This window comes from Pteropus medius, unplaced genomic scaffold (genome assembly GCF_902729225.1).
Source record: "Pteropus medius unplaced genomic scaffold, Ma_sr-lr_union100, whole genome shotgun sequence".
In the NCBI taxonomy this organism is placed as follows: domain Eukaryota; kingdom Metazoa; phylum Chordata; class Mammalia; order Chiroptera; family Pteropodidae; genus Pteropus; species Pteropus medius.
Window position 1 is genome coordinate 5,320,046 of NW_024349796.1, and position 19,233 is coordinate 5,339,278.

Genomic DNA, 19,233 nt, shown 5'->3' on the forward strand with positions numbered 1-19,233 from the left:
TGCCTTCACTGTGTTATGGTGTGTGTATAATCCTGAGTTTATATTGATACCATGTATTCTAACTTAACACCAGAGCTCTCCCCTCCAATATTTGTATCTTTTCACACTGAGAACTCAGGTCCTCAACAACAGCTATATATCACTCACTCGTTTAACTACAATACGTACAAAATATAAAAGAGTTTCAGAATTGCTACCTACTACCTCAGCAAATCTTAGGTAGAGTTTAGGTTTCTTGTAGTCGGTTGTCATCTGTCATTAGGCTGAGTGATATATTCAAAGTACTTTGTTCAAAAGTTACTTTGATTAGTTCTTTTTTTAAAAAAATTCTTTGTGGTTGTTATTCATTTGAGGGTCAAAATTGTAGAAAAAGAAGTTATACTTATGTGTCACTGTCACTTGTTACCTACCTCTCCTTTCCACCTTGCATCTCCTCACCCTCTGTAGGTAAGTTCATCACCTTTAACTTTCTAGTTTCTTTTGTGGAAGGAAGGACACATATACATATGTCCTTATGTGAAAGGACATATGTAAAAATATGTACATACATATTTCTAAAGTGTAGTATACTTATATATTGTCTTGTATGTTTCTTTTTCATCGAACAATGTATCTTGGAAATTATTCCACATCAGTTTATAGAGCTCCTCATTCTTTTTTCCTTTCTTTTTAAAGCAATAATTACATAGTATCTCATTGTGTGTTTGTGTCATAATTTATTCAAATGTTTCTGTATGTTTCAGTATTTAGATTGTTTTTAATATTTTGCAGTTCTAAATAATAATGCATATGTATTTTATATTGTTGGAAGTATATCTTCAGGGTAAATTCCTAAGAGTGAGATAGCTGAATCATAAAGTAAATGCATATGTAGTTTTGTTAGATATCGCCAAATTTTATCTGTAGAAATGTGGCTGTTTTGCATTCCAGTCAGTAGTGTAGAGGATTGTCCCCAGTCCCCCACCCCCAACTCCACCTCCACAGCCTTACCAGGGAGGCATGCTATAAAGCTGTTGAATTTGTAGTTATTATAGGTGAGAAATACTATCTTAGAGTAATTTTAATTTATCATTTCAGTGTTGAAGTCTTTAAAAGTTTTTCGTTGTTGTTTTGTGCAGAAATAGAAAATCCAACACTATGGTATAAAAAATAGAGAAAAATTTTATGTGAGATTATTTTACTTAGTTGCTTCATTGCCAACAAAAATTATTCTTTACAGATTAGATATCTTTAGTAAAACAGGTTCGAGTTGGGGAAATTGAATTTTTTTCCAGTAAATTAATTTATCCTTTTAAACTGATGGCCCATGTTTAAGTTACCTGTGCCATTATTTTATAGCTTATTGACAATGCATGATTTTCATTATTCATTTTTCTCTGGACCTTGCCCTTAAAATGTCCTACATTCTCACAATCATTGATAAAAATATTTGTCAGGAACTCACTTCATTTTTATCTCATGGCTGAAGAAACAGATGCAAGTGAAAGACAGAGATAGAAAGAGATGGAAAGTGAGATCTAGAGATATTACTTAGCTGGCTTAGACCAGATAGGACAGAACTCAGAAATTCAGCTTCGGATTACAGGGTTTGACATAACTTTACTAAGTGGGAAAAGTATAAGTTATATTTGTGAGCATGAAGCACCATTTATACAGTACCATTTGATTTAGGGATGAAATATTTATTGCCTTTAAAAAAATCATACAGTTGCGTACCTGTACTTTTTCTTGAAACATTCCAACATTATTAGAGCTTCTGTTTTTTATTCTCCCCGAAAATCTATATAGGATGTATTTTACCCTAATAAAAGAAATAGTATAACGTACTATAAAAATGTGAGTTAGATGAATTCACTTTCACACAAAGAAATTATTTTATACATTAGGGGCATAAAATAGATTTTAAAATACTTAACAGATTATTTGATATTGACACTTTTTATTTTCCCGAAGTTGCCTTGAAGCAGTTCACATGAAATGGTTAGTAATATTTCAAATGTATTTCTGAAGAAGCAGGACCAGTTGACTGCTTCTTGAGTTGGCAATCAGAGCCTCCAAAAATTGGCATTTATTATTTAAAAATAGAATGTGACAGAAGTACATTGTAATGGAAGTATATAAAAAACTTAAGGTAAGTCTCTTTTTTTAGCTTAGAAAAAAATGTGTGTAGATGTGACTATTAATTTTTTTTCCTGCTGGAGATTTCTTGACTTTCTTGAATCTGTACATTTATATCTTTAACTAAATGTAGACACCTTTTAGTCACTATTTCTTCAAATATTTTTCTACCTCATTCTCTCTATTCTCCCTTTTTGAGATTCTAATTATCCTTTGATGTCATCTCTCGGGTTCCTGAGACTGTCCATTCTTAAGGTCTTTTTCTTTAGATTGTTTATTTCTATGGATATATTTTTAAATTCTTTGGCTCTTTTCTCATTTCCATTTTGCTTTGAAGCACATCTAATAATTATTTCATTTCAGATTTTTTTCTTTCAGTTCTGGAATTTCCATTTCATTCTTTAAAAAAATGTATAGATTGTCTTTGTTGAAATTTCCTGTTCATTCATTGGGAACCTTGAGCATATCTATAATATAAATTGTTTAAAATCTTTGACTAATAATTTCTCTTTTTGGGTAATCTGGGTGGATAATGAGTAATTAAAGAATCAGACACATTTTGTGGTTGTCCTGAAGATAAGACAGGCAAAGATGAGTTAAGTTGATGGAGACACTTAATGAGATCTTCATTTTCATCCTTTGGCCTGTTTTAGATTCTTTGTTAAGGGCGAATAGCTGAGTTTGTAGTTAGTTATGTCACTTAGATTGGTTATAGTCAGAAGGAAGTGTGAGAGGCCCATATGTATGTACTGTTGTAGCTACAATAGGGTCATGAGGACAGGTAGAATAGCGAGAAGCTCTTGAGCAGTGCTTCTTAAAAATATGTAAATAGAAAATGGTTTTGAAGTAAGTATCAATAAAATTATCATTTTACTTGAGGGATCATTTTGCTTGTATCATATAGTGGGTTGAAGGACCTGTAATCATTTATTCTTAGGAACATGTCCTCAAGAGCTTTTTTGTGTGTGAATAATGATAACTAGTAATGGTTTATCTTATTCCTAAAGTTGTTCAGGGTTCAGTTTTTCATGATCGATTATTTTCATCTAACTTGATCAATGAAATTCAAGTTATATTGTCAGGTTTAGTTAAGAATATCATAGTTTCTCAAATTTGAAAGATTGTTAAGTTGTGCAAAAATTTTGGCCAAATAAGTAAATTTTTGATCTAACCATTTTCATTAAATTGAATATTGATTCATTCACATTATACAAGTTTAAAGATTTTTTTAAATTAAAAAATTTCCTTGTGAATTTATATACAAAAGTGTTTAAAACTTTATAGTTCAAAGGATGATAATAAAATGAACATTCCTATACCCATGATCCAGCTTAAGAAATGGGATATTAATAGGAATTTAGAAAACCCTGTGTATCCTGTGTCTCTTTTCCCTCCAGAATAAATCACCACCATGAAATTTACATTTTTTTCTTTATAGTTTTATCACCTTTATAAATATCCCTATAGAATATGTTGTTTATTTTTGCCCGGTTTTAAATTTTATGTAAATGAAATCATGCTGTATGTTTTTTGTGACTTCTTTTCCAATTATGTTTTTGAGATTTATCCATGTTGCTTATAATAGTATGGTTCATTTATTTTCACTTCCATATGTCACTTGATGGTATGAATGAACCACAATATATTAATTCATCTTCATGTAGATGGACATTTCTAAGTTTTCACTATTGGATAATGCCGAATAATACAGGTTTTCCAGTTTCTATGTACAAGAGTTTCTCTAGGCGCCCTTGTATATCTAAGGAGGAATCTCTGGGTTACAAAATATGTACACATTCAATTGAAATAGCTAAATGGCAAACTTTAATAAAGTGGTTGTATTTATTTACATTCTCACCAGCAGTGGATGAGATATTCTAGCCAACACTTTGTATTATTGACTTTGAAACTTTTGCCAGTCAGATGGGTGTGAAATTGTATGTCATTGGGGTTTTATGTACATTTCTTTGATTAATAGTGAGGTTTGATATCTTTTGATATGTTTATGTGCCATTTGTGTTTTCTTCTCTATTAAATACCTGTCTTTGGTACCGTTTTTTAGTTTGCTTGCTCCTTTTCTTTTAAATTGATCGGTATATATTCCGGATACTAATCCATTTTTGGCTATATGTGTCACAATTAAATTCTCCTAGTTAGTGTCTTGCCTTTATGGTGCCTTTTGATTAAAAAAATTCTTAATTTTACATAGTCAGATTTCTTTTTTATACTTTATCTTGATTAAAAACTTATTCTTTAACCCAAAGTCACACTGTTCTACATATTGTCTTTTAAACAACCTGAATGACAGCATATGGTATAGAATACTATGAAATGTTTTTCTTCCTTTTCAGTCCTTTATGTTTTATATCTTTTCTTACTATACTGGCTTGGATCATTATTACAATGTTAAATTAAAAGTGATAATCACAATTATTTTAACAGAAGTCATCCTCGTTGTTTCCTGATCTTAAAGAGAATGCTTTTAACGTCTTACCTTTAAGAGTTATGTTTGCTGTTTTGCTGCTGCTGCTGCTGCTACAGCTGTCATTCATCAGGCCATGGAAATGCCCTTTTAGTCCTCATATGTTAAAAGTGTGGGTTTTAAAAATAGCATGCATTGTCGTTTAGTTTTATTGAACAATGTTCATATGTAAATATATTTTTGAGATATTTCTCTCTTCAATCTGTTTATGTTTGAATTATGTTAATCAGTTTTCTCATATTAAAACATCATTGCATTCTTGGGATAAACCGAACTTGATCATGTTATTGCTTTATGTATATATTGATTAGTTAGATGATATTTTGATGAGACTTTTTGCATCTGTACATTTATGAGCAAGATTGTCTGAAGTTTCGGTATGACATTGGGGTGAAATGAGGGTGGGATGAAAAGCACTTTCCACCTTTGTTTAGTCTTTGGAAATTTTGATTTAACGCAGGACTTAACTCTTTCTTACGTGTTTGGTTGAACTTGCTTGTAAAGCTGTTCAGAATTGGTCTTTTCTTTGTGGAAGATTTTAAACTATTGATTCAACTTATTTATTGGACAATTCATATTTTCAGTTTTTAAAAAATCAGTTACTCTTTCCAGAAATTTGTTCATTTCTGCATTTTCAAATTTATTGGCCTAAGTTGTTTCTGATATTCTCTTCCTATCTGTTTAATCTCAGCAGCATCTGTAGTTTTGTGTAATTTCTCATTTGCAATATTGATTTTTTTTATACCTTCCTTTCTCTTGTTTTATTAGTCTTTTCAGTGAACCATCCTTGAGCCTTGTTGCTTTTTTATTATATGCTTATTTTCAAATTAATTTTATTTTTCTTTCTTAGATTTTAATTTTCTTCTACTTTGAGTTTGTTCTCTGGTCTAACATTTTATGTTGTGTTTAGCACCTTAATTTTCAGCCTCTCTTCTTTTCTAATGTAAATATTGAAGGCTCTCTCTCTCTCTCTCTCCCTCTCTCTCTCTCTCCTTTGGGGGTGGGTAAATACTGGTTTAGGTTCTATCATAAAAATTTTGGCATGTAGTATTTCTTTCTGAGTATTCTATAATTATCTTATTAATTTCTTTGAAATTGTTTTTGGATCTCAGAGCTTATGGGCTTTCCTGGTGATCTGTTATTGATATCTAATTGCATTAATTACACCGTATTCATGTAATTTAGTTTTTATGTTCCCAGTACTTTGAATTTTGTTGGAGGTAGTTTTATGTCTTGGCATGTTATCAAAATATGTAGAGGTTCACTCTGTGTTTGAGAATTATATTCTCCAACTTTTAAGTAGAGTGGTATGTGTATGCTGTTCAAATATATTGGGTTATTGGGGTTTTTTTTCTGCTTGAGTCATTAATTACTGAGAGATATGTATAGTAAGATATCTCTGTAGGAAGGTGAGTGTGTTTCTTTTATGTATGCCAGTTTGGTTTTACATATTTTGAATACCTGAAAATGGAATAGTTTTGCAATGTCAAAGAAATGAGAGTTTTACTAGCAGGATCTAGGGAGTAAAGATTAGACAGGGTTATTCTTTTAATTTATGTTAATGCTAGACTTTCATAAAACTTGGGTAACTGACAAAATCTTTAATCCTAATTATGCACAATTTTACAGCACTCATTTGCTTGGTGCTTTCAGGGTATGTGCTACTGCGTGGAAAGATAATATTTATTTTTTCACATATTGTCATCCTTTGCACCTTTGCTAAAAGATCACAGCCATTTGCTTACCTGAAATGTATTCCATTTACTCTTTAAAGGAAGTTTTTTTTCCTGTTTTGCAGTAGAGTTTCTGAAGATTGACATATCTAGATTTCTGACCTTTTATATGAGTAGGGTGTTATCCAGGGGAAGGCATACATAGAGTTATTCTTTAAGAACTGAACTGGATTGCAAATAACCAGTTGTGATGAAATGCTGTTTTTGGATTTAGAGTCAGTAATGAGATAGAAATATTGAGCATATACTTTATTTGGGGGTCAGGTTTTTTGCAAGCCAAAGTATACTTAACTGCCAAGTGTTATGTTTGTAGGCTGCTTTGTGATGTTTTCCAGCTCTGGCTGGCAACTTAGACCAGCACTAGTTTCACAATGGCTGGCTCCACATGTTTTTTTTTTGTTTTTTGTTTTTGGTAATTTACGTATTCTGTACCTACCCTTCTTAACCAAGTATTACCAATAGGTAGTATAGAAACTGAGAAAGGGTGGGGACACTAGTCTCAGATTATGACATTGTTTCTTACGGTTTTCTAATATTCCCCCTACACTTCTGTAAATTGTCTATTTGTAAGTAAACTTTCCTCACATTAGGATAATTTATTTCCTGTTGGGACCCTGACTGATACACAGTGGCCACAATCTCACAATTTGTCCAGTTCAATTTGTTCCAAACCAGGATTCCTTGGTAGTTTTATCAGACTGTTCACCTCCATGGCTGCATGGTTTTCTCATTTGTTATTTTTTCATATGTTATTTGGTGTTTAAAAATACATTTCTTCACCAAAAATGTAATTCATATATAATAAATAAAGGAAATATATTGTTTTCTTGTGGAAATTAAATCTATTTCTTCTCAATGTATCTTGATGAGATTATTAACTACTTTGGCTTAATTCTTAATCATAATTTGATTTTTTAAAGAAAAACCATTATTTATATTTAATTTGCATTACATTTCATTAAGAAAGTCATTGATGTTGTTCTTTTGTTTCAGCCAAACCATTTACTTCTAAAGTGAAACAGATGCGATTACATAGAGAAGACTTTGAAATATTGAAGGTGATCGGGAGAGGAGCTTTTGGAGAGGTAAGACATAAAGAATTTATGGAAGGTCTGCTAATTAATTTGCAAGTTATTTTATACAGTCTGAAAAAAAGTAACTGAAATTTATTTGCTGTTGTAATTGATATGATTGATCAGAAAATATATTAAAGTTTTGAGTAAAATATTTCTACATGGATATTTGGCCAAGATATTTCTATTTTTCATATATCAATGTAAGTTCAATTACGTTTCTGGACTTCGTTCCACTGGTATGTTTGTTTGTTCTTGTGCCAGTACCACACTGTCTTAAATTATTCTACTCTGTCTTGATATTTGGAAGTGTATGTGCTCCAGTTTCTTCCCTCTCCTCCTCTGTTCTTGGCCCTTTATATTTTCATATAATTTCAGACCCAGTGTTTCAGTTTCTACTTACTCTTAAAAAACCCTCACCGTACACCCACACACACACCCACACATCTGTTGGAATTTTGATTAGGATTGCACTGAAACTAGAGATCAGTTTGTAGATAACATTGAGTCAGCCAGTTCATGAACATGATATATTCCTCCATTTATTTAGGGCTTTATAGATTCATCTCACTAACGTTTTATAGTTTTCATTTAGCAGAGAGGACTTCTACATCTTTCAGCAGATTTATTCTTAGGTATGTGATATTCTTTATGTTATTTTCAAATAGCAGGAAGAATCAAAACATTTTTATTATTGTTTTTCACAAAATACAATGTGATTTAAAATTTTTGTGATTTTTTTTTTTATCTTAAGATTGCTCAATTTCTAACTAGTTGGAGGGTTTTCTAGTTATATGTTGTTATTGAGTTGTAATGTAATTCCACAGCAGTCAGAGAACATACACTGTGTGGTTTCAGTTCTTTCAAACTGACTGTGCAGTTCTGTAAATATCAGTTAGGTCAAATTCATTAATGTTGTTTAAATTTTCCACATTTTTACTTTCTTGTTTTTTCTGTTTGAGCTTTCATTTCCTGAGAGAAAATAAATAATCCTGAGATAGGATTTATTTTTTATTTTTTTCAGTGTTCATTGATACAAAGTTATATCTTCCTGGCAATTACTTCTTTATCATAATGGAATGATCCTTCTTATCTCTAAATAATGCTTTTTGAGTTAAATTTTTCTTAATCTGATATTAGTAGAGTGATTCTAGCTCTTATTAGTATTTGCATTAACTTTCTTATTCCATGCTTTTAGTTTCAGCTTTTAATAATCTTATGGTATATTTACTGTTAAACACAATATCGTTAGTTTGTTATTTTTAATCCAGTCTGATAATTTTTTGTCTTTTAATTGGAGTATAGGCAGTTAACATTTAATGTAATTACTTATTACTATTACTACTTATTAATAAAGTACTACTTACTACTATTTGTTTTCTATTTGTCTTGCCCCTTCTGGATTACATTTCTCTCAATTCTTAGATTAATGGAGTATTCGAAATTATTTTTTTCCCTTTCTATTAATTTTTTAATTTTACCCTCTTTAATTGGCCACCTTAGAGAATGCCACATGTATCCTTGGTAAGTTTGTATTTTGTCAGTTTTCATTTACCTGACTTCTATCTTTTTTTGTTGTTGCTGCCATGTCTTCTGGTTCTACATATATTTGAAACTCCCGAAATATGATAATACGGTCTCTATTCATTTAGATTTACCCATTATATCTCCATTTTCTGCTGCTTTTCACTTTCACATACTTTTTTACTTCCTCTTGATATCATTTTCCTTTTGACTTAAAAATTCCCTTTAGTATTCAATCAGGTCTGCTGATGATAAATGATCTGCTTTTATTTGTCTGAAAATATATTTATTTTGAGGTTTTAAATTTTTAAAAAATTAGTTACATACATGTGTAGGTCAGTGGATTTTTACATTTGCATGAACTTGTGTAACCGTGATGCCGACGAAGATAGACTCCCATTGCCCCCCTTTGTGATTCGCCACTGTTCATTAAGCACGTATTCCGGCTTCTATCACTGTGGATTTATTTTGCCTGTTTTTGAATTCTATATTAATGGAATTATATACTCTCATTTTTGGCTTCTTTTGCTCAACATTATGCTTGTGTGATTCACATACGTTTGTTATTGGCTTACAGTTCTTTGTATGAATAAATCACAAGTTATTTATTCATACTAGTGTTTGTGGATATTCAAGTTATTTATGGTTTTTGGCCATTGTTAATAATATTGTTATGAACATTCTTTTTTCCTCCCTCACTTTTATTGAGAAATAGTTGACATATATCACTATATTCGTTTAAGGCCTACGGCATGATGATTTAAATTACATGTGCAGTGATTACCACAGCGGGTTCAGCTAACACCTATCTTCTCATAGACATACAATAAAAAGAAAGAAAAAAAGAATAAAGGGAAAAAAAATTTTCCTTATGACGAGAACGCTTAGGATTTACTGTATAACAACTTTCATATACATCATACAGCAGTGTTAGTTATAGCCTTCATGTTGTACATTATCTCTTAGTACTTACTTTTCTTATAACTGGAAGTTTGTAGTTTTTGACCACCTTCCTCCATTTTCCCCTTCCCCACCCCCCACAAGTCTGATCTCTTTCTGTGTTTCGTGGGGTTTTTTTTTCTCCAAGATTCTACATGTAAGTGAGATCTGTACAGTATTTGTCTTTCTCTGTCTCACTTATTTCACTCAGAGTAATGACTTTGAGGTCCATCCATATAGTATGGTAGACTTTTCTCATTTTTTATGGCTGAATAGTATTCCATTGTATGAATGTACCACAATTTCTTTGTCTGTTCATCCATGGATGGACCCTTAGGTTGCTTCCATGTCTTGGCTATTGTAAATAATGCTGCTGTGAACATGGGGGTGTAGATATGTTTTTGAGTTACTGTTTTTTTTTCCTTTGGGTATATTCCCAGAATGAAATTGCTGGATGTGGTAGTTCTATTTTTAATTATTTGAGGATCCTCCGCACTGTTTTTCATAGTGGCTGCACCAATTTACAATTCTACCAAGAAGAGTTCCCCTTCCCCACATCCATTGCCAGCATATGTTATCTTCTGTCTTTTTGATGATGGCTTTTTTAACAGGCATGCGGTGATATCTCATTGTGGTTTGAACTTGCATTTCCTTAATGACTAGTGATGTTGGACATTTTTTCATGTACCTTTCGTATATTTTCTTTGGAGAAATGTCTATTCACGTTCTTTACCCATTTTTAAATTAGGTTATTTTTTTGCTATTGAGTTGTATGAGTTCTTTATATGTTTTGGACATTAACTTCAAATATATGATTTGCAGATATTTTTCCCCATTCCATAGGTTCTCTTTTCACTTTGTTGATGGTTTAAATACCTGTACAGAAGCTTTTTAGTTTGATATAATCCTATTTGTGTATTTTTCATTTTGTTGCTTGTGTGCGTGTGTATGAAATAAAAGATCTCTATCTGTGACTTGGCTTTTCCCTCTAAATTTGGACCTTTTTTTGAAGAGTTCTTAGTTTTAGTGAAGTCTAGTTAATTAAATCTTTTATTATGATTGTTGCTTTTTGTGTTTTTTTTTAAAGAAAATTTTTTTAACTCCAAAGTCATGAAGATATTTTCCTATGTTATCTTCTATAATCTTAAAAAAAAAATCTTGTGCATTTAGGCCTGTGATCCATCTGGTATTGATTATTTTGTGTGTTCTGAGGTCTAGATTAAGGTTCTTTTAATTCTTTGCAGGTTTCTCAGTCTCATCCACTGGAAAGACTTCCTTTCCTTGATTGCAAAGGAACTTTTGTTGTAAATCGAGAGACCCTATATGTGTTACTCTTATTAATGTTTTAAATGGTTTTCATTGTAGAACTCTTGTTCGTGTTTAATTAAATTCATTTATGAGTTTTTGATGTTTGTTAATGAGCTGTAAATGATATATTTAGAATCCCATTTTCTAACTTCATTGCTAGAATAGAAATAGAACTTATTTTTGTATATCGATTTGGTATTTAAGGAAAGAGTATTACATTATTACTTGCTCTATTATTAAGTTATTCTAATTTCCAACTAAATTTTTGAATTTTTTGTACCCATTATTTTCAAATGACAACATTTTTTCCCCTTTCTTGCCAATGTTTATGCCTTTTATTTTTTCTTCATGTGTTACTGCAATGGATATCTTTCCATAAATTGTTGAATTCAAGTAGTGAAAATAAAACTTTTGTCTGGTTTATTATTTCGGGGGAAATATTCAGTATTTTACTGAGTTTGAAGTTTACTACAGCTTTTTTTGTTTTTCAAATTGTTACTATTTTTCAGGTTAAGAGAATTTTCCTCCTACTCCTGGGCTATTGAGAGCTTTTGTTGTGCACATGAGTTAACTTTGTCAAAACCTTTTTGTATGTCTATTTTGATGATATGATTTAACCTCTGTATTTGGTTAATGTGGGAATTACATTGATTATCTTTTAAATATGCCAAAATCTAATTATTCCTGATGCATCCTTTTAATATATAGTTGTGTTCAATTTGTTGTTTTGTTTAGCATTGCTTTGTTCATGTGCATGAGCAAGATTGGCCTTTAATTGACCTATCTTATAGTTTTCTTATATTTTTGAATGATATGCTTATCTCATAAGACAATTTGGGAAGTGTTCTTGCTTTCTAAGTTTTCTGTAAGAGTTTGTGTAAGATGGGTATTATTTCTGTCTTTAAATATCTGGAATAATTCACTAGTAAAGACATCTACCCTAGGAGTACAATTTTGTTATTGTTGTTATTAGTGTATATCTTTTGAGGTAAACTTTGTGTATATTGAAATACACTAATTATATATGTACATTTCCATGAGCTTTGAGAAATGGATTCACCCTTATCAAGATATAGAACATCAACCTCGGAAGTTCTCTTCCTTGTCAGTTCTTCATAATATCCATCTAGTGGCAGCCACTGTTCTAAATTTTGACTGTGGATTAGTTTTGTCTATTTGAAAATTTCACATAAATAGAATTGTACCATATGTACTTTTTATGTGTCCAGCTTCTTTCACTCAGTATAATGTGTGTGAGATCCATCCTTGAGATCAAATGTATTAATACCTCCTTTCTATTGCTGAGTAGTATCTCTTTTATTAATATACTACAGTTTATCCATTCTTCTGTTTTATGAATGTTTGGGTTGTTTCTGGTTCTTTGGCTATTAGGAATATTCTTGTATGAGTTTTTATGGAAATGTGTTTTCATTTTTCTTGCATAAATACCTAGGAATGGAACTGCTGTGTTAAATGATAGGTCATGTTTAAATTCAAAAGAAACTGGCACACTTTCTTCATTTTACATTCCTACCAGTTCTGTGTTCTCACCGATATTTTTTGTTAGTCTTTGTAATTTTAGCCATTCAACTAGGTGTGTGATAGTATATCCCGTGATCTCAAATTACATTGTTATTTGAACTCATAGTATATATCAGCATAATGATTCACCGTTCTTATAGCTTTCTTTGTGAAATATATGATCAAATATTTTGCTTATTTTTAAAACTTAGAATTTGTTTTTTTATTATCGAGTTGTAGGAGTTCTTTATAGTTATAAATGTCCTTTGTCAGATAAATATTTTGTCAATATTTTCTTACAAGCTGCATGGCTTGCCTGAATTTTTTAAAAAATGTCTTTTGATGAGCAGAAGTTTTAAATTTTGATGGCATAATTTTATCAATTTTTTTCCTCTTATAGTTATTATTTTCTTTTTTCTTTCCTAAGAAATCCTTGTTTATATCTTGGTCACAAATATATTCACCTATTTTTTTTTTTCCTAAAAGCTTTTATAGTTTTAGTTCTTATGTTTAGATTGGTGATCCATTTCAAATTAATTCATGTATGATTTGAGATAGAGATCGAAACCATTTTTTAAAATACGGATATCCAGTTGTTTCAGCACCATTTGTTGAAAAGGCTGTTTTCCCTCTATTAAATTACTTCAGCATCTTTATCAAAAAAATCAGTTGACTATATAAGCGTTGATTTATTTCTGCTCTTTCTATTCTGCTTCATCGATCTCTTTGTCTGTCCCAATGCCAGTAACACATTATCTTGATTCCTGTAACTTTATTGTAAAGTTGAGAGTATGTAATAAAATCTAAGTCCTCCTGCTTTGTTCTTTTATCAATTGTTTTAGCTATTCTAGGACATTTGAATTATTGTTTAATTTTTAGAATCAGCCATGTCAGTTTTCACCAAAACCTATTGGTACTGAAATTGAATATGCATTTAATTTATAGACCAGTTTTAGGAGATATGACATCTTAATACTGTTGACTCTACTTCTTAGTCCATGAACAAGATATTTGTATTTTAAGGTCTATCTTAATTTTTTTCAAGAATGCTTTGTTATTTTTGTGTACAGGTCTCATTCACATTTTGTTAAGTTTCCTAAGTATTTTATGTTATTTGATGCTATGGTAAGTGATATTTAAAACAACTTTATATACAGATAGTATGCTGCTAATATGTAGATATAGCACTGATTTTTGTATCTGACTTAATTTTCTAAATTAATTTATTATTTTTAAGTTTTTGTTGTGGTTGCCACTTCCTCAGTTTTTCTAAGTAAGTAATTATATTGTTTGAGAATAAGGACAGTCTCCTTTTCACTTGCCAGATTTTATACCTTCTATTTCTTTATCTTATTGTACTAGTTTGGATCTCTAGTACAATGTTGAATAGGTGTCGTGAGGGTAGACATCCTTACCTTATTCCTGAACTTAGAAAGGATTCAGTGTTTCACTATTAAGTATATTAATTGTAGGTGTTTTTGTAGATGTCCTTTATCTGATTGAAGAAATTGTCTTCTGTTACTTGTTTGCTGAGAATTAAAAATATTTAATTATTAATGGATGCTGAATTTTCCTATGCTTTTTATATTGCAATAATCATGTAGATATGCTCTTTTATTCTGTTAATATGGTGGATACTTTGACTTTTTTTAATAGAATGTTTTTTAGAGCAATTTTAGGTTCATAGCAAAACCGATCAACAAGAACAGAGTTCCCATATATCCCCTGCCCCTGCATATGGGTAGCCTCTCCACTATCAGTATACCCACCAGAGTGATACTTGTGTTTCAATAGATGAGTCTACATTGACACATCATTAATCCTAAAGTCTATAGTTTACATTAGGGTTCACTCTGTGTTATACATTGTATCAGTTTAGACAAATGTGTAATGACACATATCTACCATTATAGTATCATACATAATAGTTTCTGCTTAAAAAATCTTCTGTGCTGTGTCTGTTCATCTCTCTTTCCCCATACCTCTCTATAGTTTTGCCTTTTCCAGAATATCATATAGTTGAAATCATATACTTTGTAGCCTTTTCAGATTGGCTTCTCCCATGCATCTAATTTTTTTCATGACTTTCCATACCTTGATAGCTCATTTCTTTTTAGCACTGAATAATATTCCATTTCTGGATGTGCCACTATTCATTTATCCATTTATCTGCTGAAGGACATCTTGGTTGCTTCCAAGTTCGGGCAATTATGAATAAAGCCACTATAAACATCAATATCAGGTTGTTGCGTGGACATAAATTTTCAGTTCATTTGGGTAAATTCCAAGGAGCATGATTACTGGATTGTATGGTAAAAGTGTTGTTTCAGTTTCATAAGACTGCCAAAATATCTTCCCAAGTGGCTGTACCATTTTGTATTCCCACCAGCAGTGAATCAGAGTTCCTGTTGCTCCACATCCTCATCAGCATTTGGAGTTGTCGATGTTTTAAATGTTGGCCATTAGATATGTAGTAGTATTTTATGATTATTTTAACTTGCAATTTCCTATGATAGATGATGTTTAACATCTTTTCCTATGCTTATTTGCCATCTGTATTTATCTTTGTCGAGGTGTCTGGGAATATCGTTGGTCCATTTTTTAATGAGGTTTTTTTTATGGTTGAGGTTTAACAATATTCTTCGTTTATTTTGGATAACATTCCTTTATCAGATTTATCTTTTGCAGATATTTTCTCCCAGGCCTGTCTTCTCATTCTCTTGACATTATCTTTCATAGACTCGAAGTTTTTAATTTTAATCAAGTCTAGCTTACCAGTTCTTTCTTTCATGAATTATGTCTTTGGCGTTGTATGATTGATTTTTCAAATATTTAAAACTAATCCTTGGGATAAATTCCATTTGGTCATGACTTATATTTTTTGAGATATTGCTCTATTAGGTTCTTTATTTTCTAAATATTTTCATATCTGTATTCATGGAGAATGTGACCTATAATTTTCTTGTTTTTAAGAATGTCTTTGTCTCATTTTGACATTAGAGTCATGCTACATGTATAAAATTCATTAGGGAGTGTTTGCTCTTTTTCCTGTTTTTTGGTTTTTTTTTTTGAAAAAATTTGTGTATGTTTGGAATTTTTCTTTTCTTAAATGTTTAGTAGAATTTATCAGTGAAATCATATAGCTTTTCTTTTTGGGGAATTTAATCCTAATAATTTAATTTCTTCATGATTTTAGAGCTATTTAGAATTTTTATTTCATCTTGTGTCAGCTTTAGTAAGTTTTATTTTTCATAGAATTTGTCTACTTCATTTAAGGTTTTGAACGTATGAAATTGTTCATAAAATCCCTTTGCTATTTTTTGATGTCTGTGGAATATGAGGTGATAGTCCCTCTTTCATTACTGATATTTTAAACACATTTTATTCCTCTTATTCTTGATTGATCGTGTTAGAGGTTTTTCATTGTTATTAATTATTAAACAAAGCTACTTTGGGTTTGTGAATTGTGTATATTTTTGTCTCTTTTTAACTTTTTAAGTTAAAAAGTATCTCACAGATTGATGTTATATTTTCATTATCATTTATATCAAAGTATATAACATTTAAAATTCTCTTTGATATCTTCTTTCATTGATGAAGTTATTAAGTATATCATTTACTTTAATAATTTGGCAGCTGTTTGAGTTGTTATTGACATCTAATTTATTTTTGTTAAGGTCATCCATTATACTCTAATTTTTCAATACTTCTGAGGTTTGTTGAAATTTGTTTTATGGTCATAATACAGCCTATCTATATGGACATTCCATGTGCACTTGACAATAATTTTTATTCTACATTCGTTTGTAGTCTTTTGAGAGAGGGGTATTAAAGTCTTCAGATGTAATTGTGAATACGTCTGTTTCTCCTGTCACTGTTTATTTCATGCATTTCGAAACTCGTAATAGGAGCATACACTTTTCCAATTTTTACATATTCCTGATGCATTGACTCATCATTATGGAATGTTTCCTTGTATTTAATATTCTTGTAGTCTAATTTTTCTCAATATAGCCAGCTTTCATATGGCTCGAACCTTCTTTTTTTGCATTTATGTTTAAAGTGGATCTTTTGGATTGCTTATACTTAGGTTTTGCATTTTTTTATACATTCTGATAGTCTCTGCACTTTAGTTGGACTGTTTAGACCATAGGCTCACAAGCTTTTCTGTAACTTGCCAGACACTAAATATTTAAAATTTTTCAGTTCATGTGGTTTGTGCTGCAACTATTCTCCTCTGGCATTGTAGTGTGAAAGTGGCCCTAGGCAATTGGTAAATGAATGGATTTGGCTGTGTTCAAATAAAACTTTATTTATAAAATAGGCGTTGGGCTATATTTGACTTTTCAGACCATGGTTTGAAACCATTGTGATTAATGTGTTTATGCATCTAGTAGACTTAGGGATGCCATTCGTTGTTTGTTTTCTATTTGCCTCGTCCTTGTTCTTCTGTTGCTCTCTTCCTGCCTTCTTTTGGTTTATTTGAATATTTTTAATGTTCTCTTTCAGTTTCTTTATTGACTCTTTGGCCAGACATCTTTGCATTATTTTCTTAGTCATTGCTCTTTAGTATGGAATTTTTCTTCCCCACTCTAAGAATTTATCGTTTTTTAAGTAGTGTCTCAATGTTCTTATCACAGAAACATCCGTGTCAGTTTTCTTCTTGCTGATAAACTCTGTTCTCTTTCTTCTTCCTTTCTGCCAGTGCGTAAACCAGAGGGTGGTATCAAATAAATTGCCAAAAATTTGAGTCAAATAAAAATGAATTGGAGTGACCCAGGCATGTGTGTGAGCACGTGCGCGCGCGCGCACGCACGCACACACACACACACACACACACACACACAGGCATACAATTTCTGTCAAAATGTCTATATCAGTCAGGTATAAGAATTGGAAAGGAAGAGTCAGAACCTTAGTTTGTAAATATAATTTCAAAAGCCCAAGATAATAACTGAAAGCTACTACGAATTAAAGAGATAAATTAAGAATAATAATAATACATATACAGAAATCACGAACTTTTACATTTATAAACAACCACAGTTGGAAGGTAACAGGAGAGAAAAATGCATTTATAATCTCCACATCATAAGTGTTAATTCTTTCTAAATTAATTGATTAAACGATTCTAAACATATGCTAATTATTAGATGGACTGGTCTGAAGTTTGTATGTGAAAATAATTAAGAATCATTAGAAAAACTCTTAAAAAGTGGAACAATGACAGACACACTATATGTTAAAACATGTTATAAAGCCTTAGCAAATAGTACATGAATAAGAAGTTCAGAAATGGTCTCAAATACACATAATTTAATAATTAATATTTGCTAAAGGCAGCATCTGCAAAAGAGAGACTTTTTAATGGTGTTGAGACAACTGCGTAGTCAGTTGGAAGTCTCTTTGTGGATCCAATTAAAATCCTTATTACATATCGGGACAAACTACAAATAATGGGTCAAGTGTTCAAGTCTGAAAAAGCAGACGGACGCAGCAGGAGAACGCAGCAGTAGGTGGAGTAAGTGGAGGTGTGCGCACACGGTGGATGCCGTGCACCTGGGGAAGGACGCGCTCACTGCGCCCTGGTGGAGAGAGCTCCAGGGTATATTGTAAAGTGAATTAAATAAGATACAGGATGACACATACAGTGTTAGAGATTCATACTTACACTTTCATAAAGTAGCATTTTACAGGGACACGAAGGAATGGGATACATGGAGTTGGCCAGGAATGGAGGTGAGACTTATAAAGGAGAATCCTTTTTATTTTTGTTTTGATTTTTGAAGCATGTAAATGTATTATCTAAATCATTCAAACTTTTTTTCCAGGTTGAGATGATTTTTTTAAACTGCAGGTTTTGTGAATCATTTAAGGAAAAAGTAATTCTAAGTTTAAACTTCCCTAGATAATAGAAAAAGAAACTCATTTTATCCAACTAGAATAACCTTGTTTCTAAAACCTGACAATACATTGAGTGAAGGAGGCAACATAGGAAAGAATGCAAAGTATTCGATTTTATCATAAAAGTCAGGATATTGGTTATCTCCAGTGGGGAGGTGGAAGTTGTGGCCAGGTTTCTGGGTTGCTGTGATGTCCTGTTTCTTGATCTGGATTTTAGTTCACTGTGTAAATGTGTTTAACTCTACAATTGTTTTATTTTCTTTGTTATAATCAATTAAAAATATAATTTTTTAAAGAAACTAATAATAGTGGAATATATGTTGAGCTAACAAATTAGCTTTAAAATATGTAGAGCAGCAACTGAATAGAATTTGCATAGGGGAATACAAGAGTTTCAACAGTTGAAGATAGAGCTTTTAAAACTCTCCCTTCTCAGAAATTGGCAAGATAAGCAGATTAACAAATCGAGTCTTAGAAGTGTTTATTTTTTGAAAATAGAACTTTTTAATGGCATAGCTGTTCCATTCTGTGTTAAAATAATTGGCAGAGTAAAGCAGTGATTTTTAAAAATGGTAAAAAGTGGTTTCTCCGAAACTAGTTTTACGAAAAGAGTAGAGGTCATTCAAATCTA

General features: G+C 31.2%; 1 protein-coding gene and 1 long non-coding RNA gene across 12 annotated transcripts in view; both read left to right on the forward strand.

Annotated features, from left to right (window-relative positions):
* Window positions 1-19,233, forward strand: part of CDC42BPA (CDC42 binding protein kinase alpha) — a 223,853-nt gene that overhangs the window by 31,217 nt on the left and 173,403 nt on the right. For all 11 annotated transcript variants that reach the window (XM_039883267.1, XM_039883271.1, XM_039883265.1 and 8 more), the window contains exon 2: window positions 7,327-7,418. In XM_039883267.1, the coding sequence (XP_039739201.1) occupies window positions 7,327-7,418 (92 nt within the window). The remainder of the gene's footprint in view (window positions 1-7,326; window positions 7,419-19,233) is intronic.
* LOC120619109 (uncharacterized) overlaps window positions 18,433-19,233 on the forward strand; it is a 10,494-nt gene continuing 9,693 nt past the window's right edge. The window contains exon 1 of the long non-coding RNA XR_005657360.1: window positions 18,433-19,219. This is a non-coding gene — a long non-coding RNA (uncharacterized LOC120619109). The remainder of the gene's footprint in view (window positions 19,220-19,233) is intronic.